Source organism: Dunckerocampus dactyliophorus, chromosome 14 (assembly GCF_027744805.1).
Source record: "Dunckerocampus dactyliophorus isolate RoL2022-P2 chromosome 14, RoL_Ddac_1.1, whole genome shotgun sequence".
Classification (NCBI taxonomy): Eukaryota; Metazoa; Chordata; class Actinopteri; order Syngnathiformes; family Syngnathidae; genus Dunckerocampus; species Dunckerocampus dactyliophorus.
This window is the reverse complement of record NC_072832.1, coordinates 28,003,670-28,026,380: the sequence shown is the minus strand read 5'-3', so window position 1 is coordinate 28,026,380 and position 22,711 is coordinate 28,003,670. Positions and strand designations below refer to the sequence as shown.

Genomic DNA, 22,711 nt, shown 5'->3' with positions numbered 1-22,711 from the left:
ATCACAACACCCTTTTTATTATGCATGTATGTGTGGTCAAAACAAACCGGCAGACAGCAAAAAACAGTGAGTGGATATTATTTTCACTAACTCTTATTGCGGAAGTACAACACTGATGAATACCAGTCATGTAGTTGTGCTGGAATAGAGAGAAAGAAAATCCATACCTAGAGTAATTTAGAGAGAATAAATATAAAAAATGTATTAAATCTCCCGACAGAAGAGCAGTTTCAGTGGCTGATTACTATCACTGCCCTGCTCCACTGAAAGACTAAGCAGATCATTCCTCCCCCACGCCATGCGGCTTTTCAACACAACAGAGGTGGAGCGCTAAACATACACAAAGGACTGGACTTACAGTATAAAATTATGATGTATTACTATTATGTTGTATTATTATGATGATGTACTGTATTATTACAAGTATTATTCATTAGGTATTATTGCACTACAAAGTTGACGTGATCTGTCCCATATCCATTGGTTGATTCGTTGTTATCTATTCTTATTCTATTTCTTATGTTTCTTGTCTGTCATGTCTTCCCTGGGTTGTTTTATTTTATTTTGAGATTTAAGTGATTAAGTTCATGATGACATACGGCTTACGGCTCATAATAACGTGGTTGAAGTGGGATTCTGCTACTGTGAAAGAGACTATCCAGTCGTGTTGGGCAAATACATTTTCAGACGTGTGTGTTATCTTTTAGCTTGACTTAAACTATCAGGAGCGGTTACAGTTTTCCTCCATTGGCTGGATTCTTTCTTGAAAGGGAAATCACGTTTTCAAATATCTAAGCTCATTTGGCCAAGCAGTCTTCCGGTTGAGCAAAACACCATAGCTGGCTTGCAAAAGCTCGTGTCTCATGCTTCAAAGCTAATTCCTCTCCATTTTCCTGGGTCCTGGTTACTGATAAGTAGGTATCAGTTTCTCAATAGTATTTCAAAATGGGGGGCGTGAAAACATGTCCCCTGGGGAGCATGACAGAAAACAACTGAGAAGCACTGGTTTACATCAACAAGACCATCCAACTGGAGTTTGTGCTAAATGTCATCTAAGTGTGCGACCTGTACTTAACCCTTAGATGCATAAGTGGGTCAAAAATGACCCGGAGAGGTTGTTTTCTTGAAATATCTTCGGACTGAAAACTGGACTTTGTTATCATTTCATATTCCAGGTATTCCTCAGAAAACATGTTTTTTATATAATGTCATTCACAATTTTAACTTACCTTTTATACATTTTAAGAAATTTCAGTTTTTGTATTACTACCCCAAGCTTCCATAAGTGGGTCAAAAATGACCCGCGTGCATTTTCTATGGAATCCCATGAGAACCAATGATTCTAATCAACTTTGGCTGTCAGCAATAAATTAACTGTGGACCACGCAGACTATATGAGAAGTGTCACCCCTCAGGAAGATTATTTTACACAGTAAGAGCTGATACTGGTAGGTGCAAGTTTCTACAGTACAATGCCAAGCAAGCCTGCCAAGTACGGCCTAAAGATCTTCTGGGTTTGTGATGCACGCATCCCCTATGCAATAGATGGTATAGTTTACACGGGGAGACAACCAGGGGAAGAAGTTCAGAAGAATCTGGGAGAAAACATTGTCCAGCAGTTGTGTAGTAGATTTAGAAACACAAGTCGCAATATCACCATGGATAACTTTTTCACCAGTGTGCCACTCGCGCAGCATCTCCTGGAGAAGGATCTCACTATTGTGGGGACTCTACGTCTGAACAAGCCAGACATCCCTCCTCTGATGAAGCCTTCCAAGTCCAGGGAGGTTTACAGCACAGAGTTTGGATTCAACGACAGCCTTACCATGGTCAGCTATGTCAGAAAGAAAGGAAAAGCTGTTGTGCTCCTGAGCACGATGCACCACGACGAAGCAGTGGATGAACATAGCAGAAAGATAAAACAGAAGTGATCACATTTTACAACAAGACAAAAGGAGGTGTAGACACCATTGATCAAATGGTTGGCAACTACACGTGCAAGCGCCAAACACAGAGGTGGCCCATGGTGCTGTGGTACAACATAATTGACATCGGCACCCTGAATGCATACACCTTTTTCATGGCTCGGCACCCAGATTTCAAGAGTGGCATCACCAATGCACGACGGCTGTTCCTCAAAGAGCTGTCAAAGGAGCTTGTCACACCATACATGAGGAGTCAACTGGAAAGCTGCCCCCAACTGCAAACCCCGATTATTGAAGCAATGGAAAGGTGCGGGGTGACAAAAGCCACAAGCCAGACACAGGAAAGAAATACACAGGGCCAACCAAAGAGAAAAAGGTGTCAGATCTGCCCAAGTAACAAAGTCAACAATAGGTGTGGGAAATGCAATGTACCTGTGTGCAATGATCACTGCCAGAAACAGGTAGTTTGTCAGAATTGCATACAGTGATGAGACAAGAAGGCAAAACAGGGAAAAGAGAGAGGAACTGTCAATCAATGACTGGACAGTTCTACACATACATACACACATAGACAGACACACGTGCACGCACACACACACACACAATGGATGCTCACATTTTTCTATTGCTGTTCTGGGTAATTTTCTTTTTCAAAAATGTTAAAAAGTGAAAAATAAAGATATTTCAAACATGAAATCATTCTTGTATGGTCCTAAATATAATACTAAATATTATACAAGTGATTATTCTTAACCAAAATGACAAAAATTTCATAAAAACGCATTGATTGTATTATGGGTCATTTTTGACCCACTTATGGAAGAGTGTAGGGTCCAGTCACTCGTGCATCTAAGGGTTAATCATTCCCAAAGATGTACTTACACATTGACACATGTACTAAGAGATGGGCAATTTCATCAAATGAATGACAACTTCATTTCTGTTGTGAACAATTGCCGAGCTGTTTGGATGTCGGTCCATGTTTTGAGAATGCAATTTCTGTTTGGAGAAATGAGCTAAACCAGGGGTGTCCAAAGTGTGGCCCGGGGGCCATTTGCTGCCAGCGGCTGTGATTTTATGAGCCCGCAGCACAGTCCAAAAATGTAATTTAACAAGGCAACTTAAAAAAACAACACCAAAAAAAGAGAAAATCAATCAAAAGTCAAAATATTAAGAGACGAGTTTGTAATCTAGCAAGGAAAAAAGTCATCATTTCACAAGAATAAAGTAATAGTATGAGGAAAAATGTCATTTTAGTAGCATGGAGTTGAAATATTAAAGAAGAAAGGTTTTTTTGTTTTTTTTAAAGTCAAAAATAATGAATACAGTTGCAATTTTAGGAAACTTACTTGGGGGAAAATGTATAACATGGGAATAAAGGAAAAATATTAGTAGAAGAAAATATCCAAAAAGAAAGGTGAAGTATTTGGAAAACTATATATACTGTTTCTGTCACACATAATTGCCTTTTTGTTTTCGGTGTAAAGGCAATAATTAGCCCAAAACTGCAAAACACTAATTGAGACGATCAAGCATGTCAGATTTGATTTATGACCGCTCTCATCTGTCCGTCTGACTCTAAGCAGGAAAAATGAGCCACCAGCGCCAACAAAATGACAAAATGACAGGAAAAAGAGAAGGAAATGGGTGGCAACAAGTCCATCCCAAAGCAAAACTGTATTTTCCAGACTTAAAGTTGCACTTTATTTCATGGTTTGGCTGGTCCTGTGACTTATACTCCAGAGCGACTTATATACGTCCCCCCCCCCCCCCCCCCCACACACACACACACACACTGACAGCCACGAGAGGGCCCTCTAGGCTTGTGTGCCAGTATCTGCTACTCCTATCGCTCCTGTACCACTGCAAATGTACAACGCAAACATCATCTTATAAAGAGAAACACAAATGCCCCCAAAAAGAAAATGATATGTATCACGTAAACTAGTTATGTCATGTTGCTCAGGCTATAGTTATCAGAATAACTGTTCATACAGTATGTTACATTGACATACTACCTAAAGACATTACGTGAACAGACGCCTATTTATTTGTATTTGTATTTGTATTTGTACTTTATTAATCCCCCTTATTATCCCCTTGTTACAGCAGCAAGCAAGATACGCAAGTAAAGAATACATAGTGACTACAACATGGTTCAGGTGGTGCAGGTGTTGTAGAGCCTGACAGCGGTCGGTATGAAGGACCTGCGGAACCTCTCCTTCTTACACCGTGGGTGTAACAGTCTGCTGCTGAAGGAGCTGCTAAGGGAACCCACAGTGTCATGTAGCGGGTGAGAGGTGTTGTCCATGATGGATGTCAGCTTAGCCAACATCCTTCTCTCCCCCACTTCCTCCACGGAGTCCAGAGGACCGTCCAGCATAGAAGATGGCTGAGGCCACCACAGAGCACCCAATTTAGCCTGTTGTTCTCCATTTCATTCTCAGCACTATAACTTACAAGATGAAATGTCTGTTCTTGGTCTCTGATTTTATCAAATACATTCCACCCCGCCGCCCAAAATGCGACTTATTGCCCCGTGCGACTTGTGTTTTTTTTCTTCTTCATTGTGCATTTTTGGCTGGTGCCGACTTATACTACGGAGCGACTTATAGTCTGGAAAATACCACACTCTTAAAAGGAGAAAGTGCGGTTTTGTTGTTTTGTTTTATTATTTTGCCCATCACTTACAATCCTGGGCCCCCGCCAAGTCACCCAATGATCATGTTCTTCCTTTCAAGTGACAAAAAAACCCCCAAAAAACTGTTATACAGCACAGCCAAGACAAATAAAAGAGGCTGAACATGGGTGCTTGTTAATTTGTATTTAATCTGTTTTTAATTTAAGCACCCTCCTCACACACACACACGCACACACACGCACACACACACGCACTACTATCAGGACTTAAGAATTAATGACCTCAATTAAAAACAGGCTTCATTACGATGAATATAAAAATGAATGTTTATAACCCTTAATCACCACTGCCGGACCACAAACCACAGAACACACACACACACACACACACACACACACACACACACACACACGGAGATTCCATACAATGGTCACGCGCACAACCTGTGTTTTAAAAACACAACGATTCAATGTACAAACAATTTGATTGGATTCCATGCGATTCCCTTTGATACGATTGGGCGGTTACATTTGTTGATGTACATGAGTCTTTTGCCGTAACATAAAGAATCCAATTGTATAAAAGTGTCATTCTTACAGTATTTTCAAATGTGTAAAAGAGCACATCGTACCCCCCAGCATGCTGGAAGGCAGGGGTCCCCAACCACAGAGCCATGGGAAACGTTCAGGTGCAATGATTAAAGAAATGAATAAATAAAATAATTTGTAAATTACTACATCAAATGTTATGGAAATGGTGGAAATTTTGGAAATATGGGCCATTTATTGAAACAATAATTTACAGTTAGAAACGCTACAGTTTTTTCATGTTTATGTTGTATGTTGCGAGCGGAGACGTGTCCCTCTTTGTTGGATGGTCCTTGAACGCACCATGTTCCACGCTGCACAGATAGACTACTATACTGTCTTTTTACCCTTTTTCTTTCACCTCATATTTTCTCCCCAATGCTGACACTATGTGGGAATGCGTAAGGGTAACGTGATGAAAAACCAGGTCCAGGCTGGTACTGGTGGATGGTAGCTCTGTATTCATTCAGTGCTTTTAATTTGATGTTGTTCCCGTCTTACTTTTACACAATAAATCATAAATAAGATCAATTAGATGGCTACAATGTACGTATGTTTTGCTAACGTGTTGAAAATATTTCCCGGTGACTAGCTAGCACGCTGCTAATGCTAATGCTAATGCTACTTACATTCATTTTGGTCTTCAGTCATGCTAAACTACAGAGCATGCGTGACAACCCTTTCGCCTCAAGCAGCGCTGTTTAAGAGACAGACTGTCAAGCAGTTGCTAATCCTGCGATAGCCGGCGCATGTCACAATCCATCCATCTCAGGATTTATGATGATTCTTATCCATCCAGGAGGCTGGTACCCATGCAACCGCATCTCTCGCTTGTCAAACCGGACATCCGGTCGTATCGGTTTATCTTTCACAACCCTAACGTAAATAGACGAAAACATTGTTCAACTACAAGATGGAACATAAGTGCTGACACCCCTACTGAAACGTTTGACATACAGCGCCAGTTGCCTGTGAGAAAATACACAACGGGGGGGCTGCCTGTAACTTGGAAACCATATACAGTAAATGTGCATCATCACCTCATTGATTTTATTGTGATATCTACAGACTTGCATTGCGCCAAGCAGAAATGTGAGCGGACGACGACTATCATGCATTTGAAATGGGGCTTGACAACAGCAACAAAAATAAGAGTTTAAATGCATGAAATACAAATGTCATGTCAAAATTGACAGAAAAAATACATTTAGCAAGAAAGATTGTCTATTTTATTTAAATTTTCTTACTTACTTTTACTACTGAATATATTTAAAAAATGTAAAAAATAATAATACAATTTAAATATATAAAAATGTTTTTAAAATACAAAAAATATATGTTTTTAAAAGGTGTCTTATTTTATTTTTCCCAGGCAATCATAAAACCGTATGGCGGGTGGAATCTAAAGAAAGGGAAACCTGGCGGGGACACTTTTTCATTTCCTGGACAAGGAACACGTTCTGCATACTTACATCTCTGTCCAGAACACGCCCGGTGCTGTTTAGGTAGAGCCTCTGTCGTGTTGGTTCCAGGATGACCCAGTAGTCGTAGTTGTCCAGTAAAGTCAGAGAGATGGTTCTGCCTGGGTCCTGGGTGCGGCCATTTATCTGCATGTTCTCCACCAGGACCGTGCCTGAAAGTGAAAGTAGAGTTATTTCCCTGCAAAACAGACCTTTTAATGATGTTCTAAGAGTAACATGTGACCCTGGAGTCTGTTTTCTCACTCAACATGAGACGTGTTTGCGCCACTCGAGGTTTGTTTTTTTTCATGGGCATGATACCACCTCTGACCCCCACTAGCTTGATGGGCGTGACCCATGGATGGCCTACCAAAAAAGGTTCGCTATTGCTAAACAACAATCGTTGTCTGTCGTCTTCAGGCCTGTGCAGCGTGCAAAGAGCTAGTGGATCGCTACCAGTGGTTATCACTGCCAGTAAAAAACATACTCCTCACAATACAATTTTACTCAATGTTATTATCGTTATGAAAACACCACTTTCTTGGCCCGCGTTCACGGCTGTGGTTGTTTGCACCTGGTTGCCCGTGTCACTCGTCTTTCTAGCCTATCTTGCAGTCCATCATCCGTTTCAGTAAGTAAGGGTTGAGGGAAAATAATGATTAGACCACCCTTGTTTCTTCAGTTTATTGATCCATTTTAATGGCTGGTACAACTAAAGCTACATTTGTTTGGACAAATATGATGATGATGATGATGATGATGATGATGTTAATAAACATAGCTCATAAGAGTTTAATTTAAGAGCTGATATCTACCTATATACCTAATAAGCTCCTCACACTTGGCCTGTCTCCCTCCCTCTGTAACTGGGTGTTTAACTTTCTCACAGGCAGACCCCAGTCAGTCAGAGTCCACAACCGCACATCCAGCTCAAGAATTGTGAGCACTGGGACCCCACAGGGGTGTGTGCTGAGTCCGCTCCTCTACACGCTCTTCACCTACAATTGCGTGGCCTCCCAGAACAACACCAGCATCATTAAATTTGCGGATGACACTACAGTCATCGGACTGATCACTGGTGGTGTTGAAACATCATACAGAAGAGAGGTGGCGGACCTCATAGCTTGGTGTCGTGATAACAATCTCCTTCTCAATACAGATAAGACTAAAGAGATGATCATCGACCCAAGAACAAGGGAAAAGGAGCCACATAGACCCCTGTTTATTGGTGAGACTGAGGTGGAGAGGGTGAAAACCTTCAAGTTCCTTGGCACACACATCAGCGAGGACCTCACCTGGTCTCACAACACCCAACAAATTCTGAAGAAGTCCCAAAGGAGACTGTACTTCCTGAGAAGACTGAGGAAATTTGGCATGTCCACCACAATCCTGAGTTGCTTCTACAGATGCACCATCGAAAGTGTCCTTACCGCCTCCATCACTGTTTGGTACGGTAACTGTACAACACGTGATAGGAAGGCACTCCAGCGGGTGATCAAGACCTCACAGAACATTGTTGGGGCAGCCCTCCCCTCACTGCAAGACATTTATAAATCTAGAGTCCTACGCAGAACACACAACCTCATCAAGGACAGCACACATCCACAACACTCATTATTCACACTCCTACCATCAGGCAGACGCTACAGGAGTTTGAAGTCCAGGACCACAAGGCTGGCAAACAGCTTTTACCCACAGGCCATCAGGCTTCTCAATGAAGCACTCAGACACGCCACACGCAACACACACTCATAGCACTTTATTTATTTATTTATTTATTTGTATTATTTACTTGCATTAATGTCTCTTCTGTTGTTGCTTAATTTCTTGGTATTTATGTATATGTGTTTATGTTTCTTATGTTCTTATTCTTTCTTGTGTTTTTCTTTCTTTTCCTTGGGAGAATGAACAGAATAAGATTTTCATTGCATGGTATAACTGCTGTTTTACCATGCACATGACAATAAAACTCTCTTGAATCTTGAATCTTGAATCTTGTATATATCTACCTTAATAACCAAAATCACTTAAGTTCTTACATGAATCGCTATAGCATTGTACTGCCAAAAACTTTAACTCTTATGAGCTATTTTTGTTATTCAAGATTCAAGATTGAAGAGTTTTATTGTCATGTGCACAGTAAAACAGCAGTTCTACTATGCAATGAAAATCTTATTCTGTTCATTCTCCCAAGAAAAGAAAGAAAACACAAGAAAGAATAAGAACATAAGAAACATAAATACCAATAAATTAAGCAACAACAACAGAAGAGACATTAATACAGATAAATAATACAAATAAATAAATAAATAAAGTGCTATGAGTGTGTGCGTGTGTTGCATGCGTGTGTGAGTGCTTCGTTGAGAAGCCTGATGGCCTGTGGGTAAAAGCTGTTTGCCAGCCTTGTGGTCCTGGACTTCAAACTCCTGTAGCGTCTGCCTGACGGTAGGAGTGTGAATAATGAGTGTTGTGGATGTGTTATCACTGTTATATTTGTACAAACAAAGGTACCTTTACCGAAGAAACAAGAGTGGTCCAATATTTTTTCCATGACTGTGTATGTTTTGTCTAGATCTATTATAGGAATCTTAGAATGATAGTATGGGGTTTAATGCCAGGGCTTGATAAGCAGCGATCACTGCTCACTGCTCTTGTATTTTGCAGTGTGCATAGAGCTGTCTGTGTCACTTACTGGCAGTCAACAAAAAAACAAAAAAAAAAACATACTTGTGGCCATTTTTACTCTTTCATAGTTGTTTAAACTTCGTAAAGTTATTAAAGCCTATGAAATATAAAACTCAAATATTGCCATTTTCTCATGGATGCAACTGTTGGTAGAAAGTTTGTGCACGCAGGTTAGTAATGCTTAGCCTGCAGGAGAGCAGCACACTGAGGCAAAGCTGGTAATTGGTATTGACTGAACTTGACCACGGACATACAGCTTGGAGGACAGCCCTCCTCCCAAAGGCTGTTCATCCAGGAGTCTAAGTGATGTCGAAGTGGACAAATGAGTACGTTAATGAAATAACTGGGGCTTGACTGAAAAACAAGCAAACTCTGGAGTTAAGTGGTGGTTTTGTCCCCTTCATCAAAGTGCCGTAGTACAAAAAGTAAGGCCAAGATTAAAACCTTCAGGCTTTTTGTGTTCCATTAGCATAAATCTGTACGTTTGCTTGGATTTCAAAGTGCATGCATCCCATGATGCACCTGTGACTTGCTCTGTAACACACTTGTTGACTGAAAAGACCATATTGCCTATTTACAGACCTATTTACACACCAGTGCTCATGCATACATCACAAATACTAGGATGACCAAATGTCCTGTTTTCCCAGGACCTGTCCAGGTGCTGCTTTTTTTTTTTTTTTTTTTTTTTTTAGAAAGTGATAAAAATGTTTTCCAGTGGCCCAAATACTATGGAAAAAGCCAAAAGCATGCAGGCTACTTGGACTACTGACGTTTGCATTTGCAATTTGCGCTCACAATGCAAACATCGAGAAGGTTTTCTCACTGATGCGCATCCAGAGGACAAAGAAGAGGAAGCAGCTCGCTGTTGAAAGGGATTCTGTTTGTGTAGAATAACTTCACAGACACTTCTTGCAAAGAGTTTATTTGTTAAGCAACACAAAACTGCTGGGAAACATCAGCTCGACAGCAAAACATAGATGGCAAACAAGGAGGAGGAACAAAAATTCTGAAATATAAAAGAATAATCTAATGATTATTCTTTTATATTTCAGAGTTTTTGTAATGATTTACTTGTACAGTAAGACCTGAAAAAGAGCTATTTTCTCACAGGCTTGATTTTTGTAATACCACTGAAACTCATTTTAGGTAGAGATGCACACTTTTTTTTTTTAATTGATACCGATAACTTTCATCTTCTCCAGACCGACATGGTACCAATAACCGATCATTTTTTGAAAACTTTGTGAACATTTTTTTTATTTAGATTTAACTGTAGTTACCTGCAGGTAAGAAGGACTGGAACAAATTAGGATTTGACCATTTGATTAGTCCTAATGAAATATGATGACATCAATACTACCACATCACTACTATCAGGGGAACCAGAGATTACAGGGGGAGGAGCCACCTGCTGTGGTCCAGCAAGGTGCACTGTATTCGGACACACGCTCCGAGCAGCCGGTGTGACACCACGGAGGTCAGGAGAACCAAAAGTATAGAGCAGGAGGAGATACCTGGCCTGGCTCAGCAAGGTGTGCTGTATTCGGACACACGCTCCGAGCAGCTGGTGTTGCACCACAGGGGTCTCTGGCAAACCTTTTGCACTTTTCAAACGCCACGGTGCTGGAGTTTCAGGTGGCTAATATTGATTAAAAAATACTTTTCTCTCTCCTTCATGCTAAGCTCGAACAGCAAAAACACGTCCACCAGCTGAGAGATGTCACACTCGGCAACACAACACGGCTCTAATCTAACCATTAACACCACCGAGCATTGCTATGTACAAGCCATTACCCGATGTTTAATTGGTTCTAATGGCTTGAGTTGTTATGAAAAGGATAAAAAGCAAATGTCCGTTGGTGTAGTCATGCCAACCGACGGCAGCAGCAGCTTGATTCAGTCAACGGAAGCAGCGAAGAAAGCTTGTGAAGGACCATTCCAACTATGGAGAAAAGTAATTCAACCTTTTTATCTTTTCATTTTGCTTCCATTAACATGGTCGTCATGGCTACGACATGCTTCACAGCAGTCCCCAGATGATTTTTTTTTTCAATGCAAGGTTTGAAATGATTGCCCCACCGTCCTCCCAAACTGGTTTCATCTCAGCCGCTGCAAAGCTACCAGCCTTTCCGCATCACGCTGGCAGACAGCTAATGCGCTTTTACCAACTCTTCATCGGTGAAGTTCATGGCTGGTGAGGCACTGACTCCTTTGGGTTTTTTCAATGTTAATACAGATTGCTCATTAAGAAACACGGTCACACTTTACAATAAGGTACACAAAAACACAGTCGTTACTGAGGAACTAATGTCTAATGAGTAGTGGTTAGGATTAGGGTTAGATAGGTTAGTTCCTCTTTAACTACTGTAATTTTGTGTACCTTATTGTACGAAACACTTAAAAAGAAGAGAATCACTTACCGTACTTTGTTAAAAATGTTTTGAAATACTTCTAGGGCCCTTTTTTTAAATTTATTTTTTATTTTTATTAAAGCCGTTGGCACCGGTCCTTTTACAGGGCGAGAGTTACTCCAGATTATTTTATTCCAACAGCTGTGAAATGAGACTAAGAGTCTCAAGGACAGTTTCCAATTGAATTCAAACAGGAACAGATAGAAGCAACTGCAATGCCAGCGCTGGAGAGATTGATTAGCTGCCAACAAAAGGTTTAGCGAGGTCCAGTTGATCTCCAAGGAGGAACTCGGCATGTTTCTGTTGTCAACAAGCCTTCAACATGTCTTGTTCAAAGCAGAGAGAAAATATTCCATTCCAAACAAAACAGAAAACCATCTGCGGCCTTACCTTTACTTGTATACAAACTCCACATAGTTGGTAGACTTAAAGGGATAGTTGGGATTGTTTGACATGAAGGTGTATGACATCCCTATCAGCAGTGTAGTCCAATAACAGTGACTTACCCCCCCACTTGGTCTCCTAAATCCAGTTCTGGTCAGATTTCCGTGATGAAGAACATAGTTCCATTTAGTTGCTGGGGACAATTAAGTCAAGACTTTGGCTTCTAAAAACAATATGTGTTCAAAAGATTGTCTCCCGCCGTATCCCTGGCAGTGTCGCCTGTGCGTTCATGTGAATGTGACGAAGACGCTCGCATCTTCTTCCGCGAAGGAGCGCTGTGCCCATCTTGTTTATGTATGTGTTCCACAGCGGAAGAAGATGCAAGTATCTTCGTCACATTCACATGAACGCACAGGCGACAGTGCGTAGGGATACGGCGAAGGACCGATATAACACCGAGTGTTTTGTAAGATTTGAGTTTTTGAGAAGGCATTTTGTGCGTGCGTGTGCGTAGGAGTGTGTATGTGCATGTGTGCGTGTGTGTACTTTTATTTATTTATTTATTTATTTTAGTTATTTATTTTGGGGGGGGGGGGGGGGGGCATACAGGGGGCCTACAGGGGGGCCATACAGGGGGCCAACCCCAGGGAGCGGAGCTCCCTGGGGTTGGGGGTGGCGGTGGGTGGGGATTGGCGCTTCCGGTGCGGGCGGCTTCTTTCCGGTTGTGGGGGCGTCTCTGGGCCTGCCGGTTTGTGGCCCCCGGTACTCGTCTGCCTTTGTGGGGTGAGATCTGTCATTGGCTGGGATTTCCTCTCTTCGGCCCCTTGCTGGTCTTCCCGGGGGGGAGGGCTCTCTGGGCTGGCTCTTGGGGCGCTGATCTTTGTGCTGCCTGCCCCTGTGGGCCTGGTGGCCTTCTGGCGGCGGGGGCTCGGCCTGGCTATTTGGGGCGGGGCTCTCTGGGAGGTGGAAGTGACAATTACACGCCCACACATTCTTGCACCTTTATATATATGAAGTCTTCCCCACATACACAGATACCTGTTTTATTACAGCAACGGTGATATCAGCAGTATGATTATAGTTTTTTTTACAATGATGTGCATTACAGTAATTATCATTCTGTTCACTATCATAGTTCATCATTTCATGACTACTATTATGTGTGACTGTTTCAATGCAGTATTATCATTGTGATCACTATCATAGTTCATCATTTCATTACTACTATTATGTGTGATTGTCATTGACAGCGTTGTCATTGTGGTTGTTGATATTGTTTTGTCCTTTGTCCTTATGTCCTTGTTCGTCTTTATAGTTGTCACAGACATTTATTTGCTGATGTAGTTCTGTATGTTTCTGTTGTTCTGTTATTGTTGTCACAATTGTTGTTGTTGCTGCTGTTGTCCTTGTCTCTTGTCTCTCTTTTTTTTGTCCCCCTTTTTTGTCCCCCTCTCATCTACCCGGCCCCCCCCACCCGGTTCTTTTTCTCTTCTTCTCTGTCCCCTCCTGCTCCGGTCCGGCCACTGTTATTTGCTTAATAACAAGCATCAAAGTCAAATAAATTTTGTATAACAGGGGAAGTATATCACACTTCTCCCTGGCAGAGTAAATCTGTTGAGCACTTGACGGCATGGCTGGACAGGGCAGTGGTAAAAAAAAAAAAAAAAAAAAAAAAAAAAGAGAAGGCATTTTGTGATGCAAATGTTTTAATATTTTGAAGGCATATTGTTTTTAGAAGCCAAACTTTTTCCTTAATTGTCCCCAGCAACTAAGCGGAACTACGTTCATCAAAGAAATCTGACCAGAACTGGACTTAGGAGACCAAGTGGGGGGTAAGTCACTGTTATTGGACTACACTGCTGATGGGGGTGTCAAACACCTTCATGTCAAAAATCCAAGCTATCCCTTTAAGTCTTTAAGTCTGATCACATTCTCTTTTTTCTAAAAGTCTGGTTTGGATACATTTGGGTTTGGATGTATGATCCATCTTGATCTCTAAAGGGCTGTCGTATTAATGGTTGCCATGTTTGGTTCGGCTGAAATGAACGGTGGTGCGAGTCCCGCTTCCTACATCCTAGTCACTCCTGTTGTGTCCTTGGGAATGACTCTTCACCATATTTTCTATAACTTGTAGTGCATCTTGCAGTATGTGTCTTATTTTACACAAACAGTGTCTACGCTTGAAATGCATTCAGTAGAAGAAGCATCATGGTTTCATTACGCCACATTAGTTCCAGCCAAGAGCTGTTGCCTATATCCGTATCAGCAATGAAGTGCTGCACAATATCATTTTCTCACATATCCATAAGAAAGCCAATACTGAGCATGTCTCATGCTGACCTACGACCCGGATTTGGTCCCCAGGCGGGGCAAGACGACTGGCCACAGCTCCTCAAGAGGATGCGATCAATGCAGAGAGAAATGTTTCTGTATACTTTTTATTGTGGGAGCACGGCTCATTTGGTTAAGGGGCAAACAAGATTATCCAAACCCTGGTGTGAACCAAACAGGACTGCTTGAGAGATGGGTCTTGGTCCACTTGCAAGTGAGCCCAAAGTGCAAAACTCTCAATTTACCGGTCCATCAACCTTCCTACACAACCTATGGTCATGAGCTTTGAGGAGTGACCGAAAGTACAAGATGGCGGCCAACATGGGTTTTCTCCGTAGGGTGGCTGGCCTCTCCCTTAGAGATAAGGTGAGGTGAGAAGCACTACCATCCGGGAGAAACTCCTCCGCATTGAGAGGAGCCAGATGAGGTGGCTCAGGTATTTAGTCACGATACCTCCTTGGGGAGGTGTTCAGGGTACGTCCGACCGGTAGGAGGCCTCAGGGAAGACCCAGGACACGTTGGAGAGACTATGTCTCTCAGCTGTCTGGGAACGCCTCAGGATCCTCCGGGGAGGAGCTGGACGAAGTAGCCGGGGAGAGGGAAATCTGGGTTTCCCTGCTTAGGCTGCTGCCCCTGCAACCCGACCTCAGATAAGTGAAAGAAGGTGGATGGAAGATGGTAAAGAAAGCTGAGATTATACAGCAGCTTTAGCTGCTTTTTTTTTTTTTTTACGTACATTTTATACATCCACAACTGTGAGTGTGAACGCCGCCCAAGAATGTTAGAGTCCAGTTATTAGTAAGAGAATAATTGGAACATCAGCGCCCCCTCGTCAACCAGTTCCAAATCCACATACATATTTCCTCTGTGGCAAGTCTTGTCCTTAAAGATTCATTGAGATTAGAATTCTGCTCAGGGTGGTCACAGTATTTTATGACTTTTGGACATTTATATCGGGTCACTGAGGACATACAGTATAATTCAGCGAAGACATCATTGCCATGCAGGACCATTTCCAAGCAAAGCACTTAAAAATACTTCAAGGGAGTGAATGAAAGTCTGCCTCCATCCATCCCTTTATCTACTTTTAGTCCTCCAAAATGCATTATCTGTTGCCAGGGTAAAAAATGGATTGTTTACTTTTCGTAGCATGGAATTAAACTACATAATGCTAAAATATCAGTTCACAGCACCAAACATTAGTGTGGTCGAGATTGGTCTCCGTCTCATCTTGGAATCGGTACAGCGCAAAACACTCTAAAAGTCAAACAATTAGGAGGTGAAACACAATTTTCTTGGAAAATGTCTCAAAATGCAATCAAATGTTGGGAATTCAAGTCATCATCAGGTCACAAAATACTTGCGGTAACACTGACATCAAAATGGACAAAGTCTGATCAATACCAAAAGGAGATCACTGCAGTGCTGTTTTGCTTTTTGGTCTGCTCTTGTCTAAGTCTAATGATAACCATAGAAGTGGAAATTGGACTTGCTTGGCTCTGGAAAGCTTCAAAATCTCCACAAACGTGATCAACCAAAATCTGGGTTCCTACTCTTTCCCTGAAATTACTTTACAGAACATTTTCAGCCACTAAAGAGACTACTTATTACGTGACATGCCTGTGGATATTGTCATGCATGCAGGTCATTGTATTGTCGGGGCGTTGAATCGATGGCAACTGGACTGTTCAGGTTGTCTTACAAGGCCTTTGGCCTCTCATCCAAACAGGCTTCATGAGTTCATGCTCAAAGACCAGTCAGACTAGATAGGACAGCTCTAGTCTGAGAGCTTGGTGCAAGATCCAATCTATTTATCCTTTAAATATACTGTAAAGTTGGATCTTTAGTGGTGTCAAATGACGATGGTTAGGATACAATAGAGTGGGGCCTCTGCCCGCCAATGATGGTTGTTTGGGTGGTATCACCTTCGTTAGCATCCCATTCAGATGTAATGATGGTCACGGAGCCAGCTGAAAGCAAGGTGGCTGTGGCTTGTTTATTTGATGGAAGCTAAATGACTGAATCTTTTAGGAAAGGATGGTAGTGGTGGTTGAATGAATCTTTGGTTCAAGGAGGGGGACGACGGCAGGAGCAGTACGTTTCAATAAGGATAAAAAAACACTACAGCAGAACGGCGACAGGACGACAGGACGAGGTCAGAGGAGTGAAATACACGGGAGTCACTTAATTTCTTGCGTCCAACCAAGTAGATCATTAAAATTCAAACAAAATTTGAACTTTGAGAGAGTGTTAAACACGAGAGAAATGTGACAAAATGTTATTGCCTGTCTGAGAAAAGTGTATAAAGTGTATGGTGAGGGGTTTTAACGCCTTAAAACATAATTGCAAACAAACAAACATTTATTTCAACATCTAGATCTCTCCGTGTACGGTCGCTATTCCAACATCAAACACTTTCAGGACGTTTGACACTCACGCCTTTCCTGCTCATTTCTGTTTTTCCATTCATCTCTTCATTCTGCTTAAGCATTCACACACAAGGTCTTCAGACATTTCCATCATCTTATTAGATTTGACATGGAGTGTTCTGAATGCCACCACCAAACAGTATCAATGACGTCAAAGAGAAAAAGTAAGCTGAACACCACAGCCAGAAATTGCTGGACTGACTTAGCATTAGCTTATATGGTGTTGATTACAACACCATTATTGTCCTTCATTGATCACATGGACTCACACACAGACCAGGCTTGCCTTGAGAAAGTAAGTTGAATGTTTAAAGTCATGTCAAAAAGGTCCTGAGACTAAAACTTTAAATTAGCGTATTAAGCATTGTCCAAATCAGCATGTGTTGCAAAGTGGTGACTTTTACGAGTGTGTGCGAGGCTTCTTCAGTAGTAGTGTACGTATCAGGCAAGAGGATGTGTATCTTGCCCCATAAACCCAGAAAATTGGGACATTTGTGTTGAAAAGGTAATTAAATGCTACGGCATGACACCCAAAAGGTCAGAATTGAGCGCTGGTTGTTTCTGAGTCCTCTGCTGCTTCCAATTCCAAGATGTCGTTGTGATTTACAGCCTGGAGCAGCTCTGTTGATAATAAATGTCACACAGACTTTGGGAGTTCAGAGAGAGTTTGCTTGAAAGACATCCAAAGTATTGGAAGTAATAAATGATTCTTTATGTTATCCTATGCCATGAAATCACAAGATAACCAAAAAAAAACGAACTTTCTTGTCTTTGGCTTGTATGAAAGTCATGAAAATGTCTGAGCAGGGAAAGTAACGTAGGAATTAGAATCCCGAGTCATGTCAAACCTTTCAGACAAAATGCTTCACTTGTAATAGTGAGGGATTGCATAGTATGACTACCTGTTTTACTGTGCATATGACAATAAAACTCTTGAATCTCTGACAATCTATACGCATTAAACACGTGGAAAGCAGAAACATAACACACGATCACGAGCCCATCGTAGCCGATACAAACACTCTGCTCTCTTTACTATCTTACACACACACACACACACACACACACAGTTTGTAGATAGGTCACCATATGTTAATCTCTGTCTTAGGTGCGATTAGCTGTCCAAATGAGATGGGCTGGTGCCCAAAATCCTAAGAACACAAAAAGAGACATTTACACTACAGTAGAGATGAACAATATATTTTTTGGTTTCCAAACCGATACCAATAACTTTGTGCTTCTCAAGCCCAACATGATACCTATAAACTGGGGATGTCTGATATTATTGGCATAAAAATGTAATATGGGTATGGTTTTTGTTCCCCTATAGAGAAGGCCATTATTGAGAGCATCATTTGCCCACATTGTGGAAAACACTGTATTCCTGCGCACAAATTGTTCATTCATACAGTATGTCCACGGGATAGCGGGAATGTAAAAACACGCGGAAATAGCGGCAAACAGACGCGGAAGTTTGCTCCCTCAAGATGTTTACAACCACGTTGCTGATAGACATTCGTTTCTCAACAGATATGTCTTCATTCTACCATGATGTTATACATATCGGTATCGATTGACATCAGAATTGGAAATTGAGAGTTGAACAATATCGGTGTATCAGATATCAACAAAAAAGCCAATATCGGAAATCCCCAGTATAAACAAGAACTTTTTTTAAATCTACTTTTACAGCTTACATTTCTCATGCACATTTCCAACCAGGATGGCGAGGATGAGCACAAATTAAATTCCAAGTGTCAGAGGCAATTACACTGACCATAAATGCACATAATTCTCTCTAATTGCAGTCTTTATTTGCACATCAAATAATGACAAATGTTAAAAATGAAAAAAAAACACCTTGTAGTCTAATTAAGCTTGCTCACAGAAGTTGCATGTTGTGCTTTCAGAGCCTCCAGTGTGGCATCAATCCAGTTGTTTAGCTTTTGAAGCACATGAAAGGTAAAAACAAAGCATGCAGTGATGATGTGTTCGGTGTGTACCGTATGCAGGCAGCTTTACGGAAAAGTCTTGCTCTCTAATCCACAAGGAACAGGTGTTGCTTGCTAATCCGAGCCTTTCAGCTTCACACTAATTACATATTGATGACCCAGCAATCATCATATCAGGACGTGATGATAGAATTTAACACTGATTGGGTGCAACATGGGGGGGATCTGAGATCTAATTAGATGAAAAACAAGCAGTGTGTAATGTAATGGGTCGTATTCAACACTGAGGTATAGAGCATATGCATACCACTCGGGTTATACTGTGCGATATCATCGGGGTTGGTGAGGAAATGGTGTACTATGATGAGCCCTGCTGAAGGTGCACACAATTAAAGGTGTGAAACGTACAAGTGCTGGCAGCTGTTTACTTCTTTTTAAGGTTGAGGAGGCAAAACTCAAATAAACACTGACATTCATAGAATTTGATTTGTGGAATTTGTTTCCACAATTAATCCAAATGAATACATACATTAGAGGCATGACTCCAATAAAGGATTATGTTGAGGGTAGTGAAGGTCACTGGCATTACTATAGTATAAAAAAAACAAAAAAAAATCTCACACACTGTCAGCTCTATTTAATTAAATGCCTCGTTGCCTTTACTATACTTTGTTTTATACGACTTTTTCACCCCAACCTACTGGCGTTACAAATGATGCCAACGCTGCACTGAACTACTCCATGCATCACTTTTCCACTTCATCAACATTTACTCTTGATTGGCAGCTGTGCAATTGAAGACAGTAATGTTATTCTGCGGGTGTCAGACTGTATGGATTTGCATAAAGTAGCGTACAGTGCAAAGTCGTTACAGGAGCCAACATGGCGGATAACCACGACCTCAATCTAAAAGCAACATGCAGAGAGGATAACGTGACATCTTCACAATTTATCATATATAGTATAAGCAAGAATTACCCTCATAAATACTCCAATAAATGATTCTATTCTGTTAAGGGCAGTCTAAAGTCGCCAGATGCATTGTCTACAAATGCAAATAATCACCAGGTCTCTCAGGTTCCACACAGACGTCTAGGACGAGGACTCCCGCCGGACTTGTAGCTGTTCTTGAAGGAATTGGATATCCATTAGGGGGTATGTTTGTCACTTTTGTACTTTCAATAAAGCTGCAAGCAGCATCGAATAGACCCTGTACGTTTTTTGTCGCTTTATGTTCGTTATCTTTAATGCTTCCAAGTACAACTCGGAAAAGATAGCTCAGTTTTGACAGTTTGATGCACCAGTAAGAATGATACGCAGCTTTGGGGACTCGTCTTCTATACGAGTGCAGGAGCAAACGCGAGGCACTTCAGGTCAGAAGTGCTTTTGTCAAAATAAAAATAAAGAAATTAACTCTCAACCGACCTCCCGGTCCCTTCAGCAACACAAATTCAGCGTAACACTTCCTGTAGCCGGTACGTCTGACCACCACAATAAAAGCACGGCAGTAAAACATGTAGTTATGCCACACATTCACTCCACACTTTCCACTCATTTCACTGGCTTGCTACTTTGGCTTTGCAGCCCTTTCTCATTTGAAAAATAACGAATATTACTCAATGATGTTATGTTATTATGTCACTTTCCTGGCTTTGCAGTGAGTTCATGGTGGCATGCGTTTGAATCTGGTTCCTGGAACCTGTTCTGGTCGTGACATCACAGCCAAGATGGCGTGGCGTTCAGAAGACTCACTGGCGGGCGTGTCAAAATCACCACTTTATTTCACTCTTGTTTCAGAGTTATTTATTTCCCTACAACAGCACTATGACAATGTTTTATCGAGTACTTTCCAGGATGAAATTGTCCACCAATTTTCATCTATTCTTCCGCTTCTACTCATCCCCCCTCACTTTTTGTCCGCTAACGCCTCCTTCATTTCTCAACCGCTTCAAACCCTTCTAACATCAAAATATCCCGCTCATCGCTATAAAGATTCAAGATTATCTCTGAAATGTTCCCCACTGAAAATGCTCATGTGGAAGCATGATGGTTGCTGGTTTGATCCTCAGCCCGTGAATCGATTCCAGCGCATTCCAACGATCATTTCAGCATTCACACTCAATTGCTAATGCAATTGTTTCATCTAGCTGATTATGATTGACAAATGAAAAATAACACCATCGTATGTCGCCATCTTTAAATGTAGATCGCGTTTGGATGCACCCAAAACAAATTAGATGAAGCGTAATAGTGTGCAACAGTGAATTAATTTGAAGAGAAGGTAATGAGCGCGTAGCGACCGAGCTCTCCAGTTGCATTCTGGCTCATCTCATGAATTGTTTAAAAGCAGCTACCTTTCATGGCTGCCTTGAGACCTTTCAATCTTCAAGGCGACCCAGTGGAGACCTCCTATTCTGCTTTGGACAATCTTCTCCGTTTTTAATGACTCTCTGCGCGGTGGTGGTGGAGAACATATAAATGATCCTTAAAGTGGAGCTAAATAGCGAGAGAAGTTTCAAGTGTTTGTTCATTAAATGCATCCTCACAGAGGTGACAGCGAGCTAGTCTATTCACCGTCTACCCGACGACGCTTTGTGCAGCTGACTTTGGGTCAGAGACCAGCTTATGTGAGAGGAGAAAAATCAGACCAAGATGGCGTTTCCCCCAACGAGTGTTCTCCCTGGCACAGCGCTGATTGGTTTGTATGCATCAAACGTCCGCCGGGCTGAGTTGCTGTACGCAAACTCCTGATGGAGACTATTAACACAACAAGATGACACTTGCAGCATTTGAAGTACTGCATATGAGTGCACACCGGTATTTAAGCCGCACCCACTATATTTAAAGAGAAAACCAGATTTGTCCAAAGATGAGCTGCATCGGTCTACAAGCTGCACGTTTCCACGTCGTGACAAGGGATATTTAGTACCCAAAAAGATGTTACACACAAAGATTATACATAAACAGTAGCCCACCAGAAATTGCCGTCTTCATCCTTCTATTTAAATGACAGGATGTCTTGTTGAATAAGCTTGCGATGGAAAATGGAACCTGGCCCAGCAAAGTGCACTGTGGTTGGACACACTCTCCAAGTAGCCGATGCCCTGGAGGTCAGGGGGACCTGGATATAGAGCAAGCAGAGCCACCTGGCGTGGCCCAGCAGGGTGAACTGTGGTCGGACACGCTACGAGTACCCTGGGTGTGCTGCCCCGTGGTAGGTAGAACCAGCATATACAGTAGAGCAGGTGGAGCCACCTGGCGTGGCCCAGCAAGATGCACTGTGGTCGGACACACTCTTCGAGCATCCTCAGTGTTGTTCTCATGCCAGAATACCGGAAGCAAGTGTCTCTTCAGACATTTGCTCAACATTACTGAGGATATAACTACATCTACTCATCACATTTGGTATTACAGCTTACTGCACAAAGCTCCCGACACCTGTCCACGCTTTCTCCACGATGAGGGCGCAGCTCGGAGGCACACGAGATGTTGCGACACCAGAAGGTGACCACATATGATATCGCCATATAAGCCGCAGGGTTCAAAACATGAGAAAATGGTAGCCGCTTACACACCACAAATTACGGTAAGTTTGATCAAGCGTAGAATTACTGCAGCTTCTGTTAGGACTACTCGGACTGCCAGCCATCCACTATCACCAACGGGTTTCGAAAGGCTGGCCTGAATGAAGAGGATAACTCAAACTCACTGGCTAATTTGCCTGGAGACAACAAAGAGCGACAATGAAAGAGAGAGAGAAAAGTGTGTGATGAAGAAATTACGAGGCTTTTCATTTGTGATGCTTGTCAACACGATTTGAGTAGTTTTAATTCCCAGGAGGAGGAGGACGGTGATGAATGACTTTTCTTTCAGTTTTTATACAACTGTTTAGTTAGCCATCTT

The 22,711-nt window shown here is 41.9% G+C and overlaps 1 protein-coding gene across 18 annotated transcripts in view; it reads right to left on the bottom strand.

Annotated features, from left to right (window-relative positions):
• The window catches only part of LOC129193597 (protocadherin-15-like), a 346,331-nt gene that overhangs the window by 189,260 nt on the left and 134,360 nt on the right, over positions 1–22,711 (bottom strand). For all 18 annotated transcript variants that reach the window (XM_054797865.1, XM_054797864.1, XM_054797866.1 and 15 more), the window contains one exon: positions 6,626–6,786. In XM_054797865.1, the coding sequence (XP_054653840.1) occupies positions 6,626–6,786 (161 nt within the window). The remainder of the gene's footprint in view (positions 1–6,625; positions 6,787–22,711) is intronic.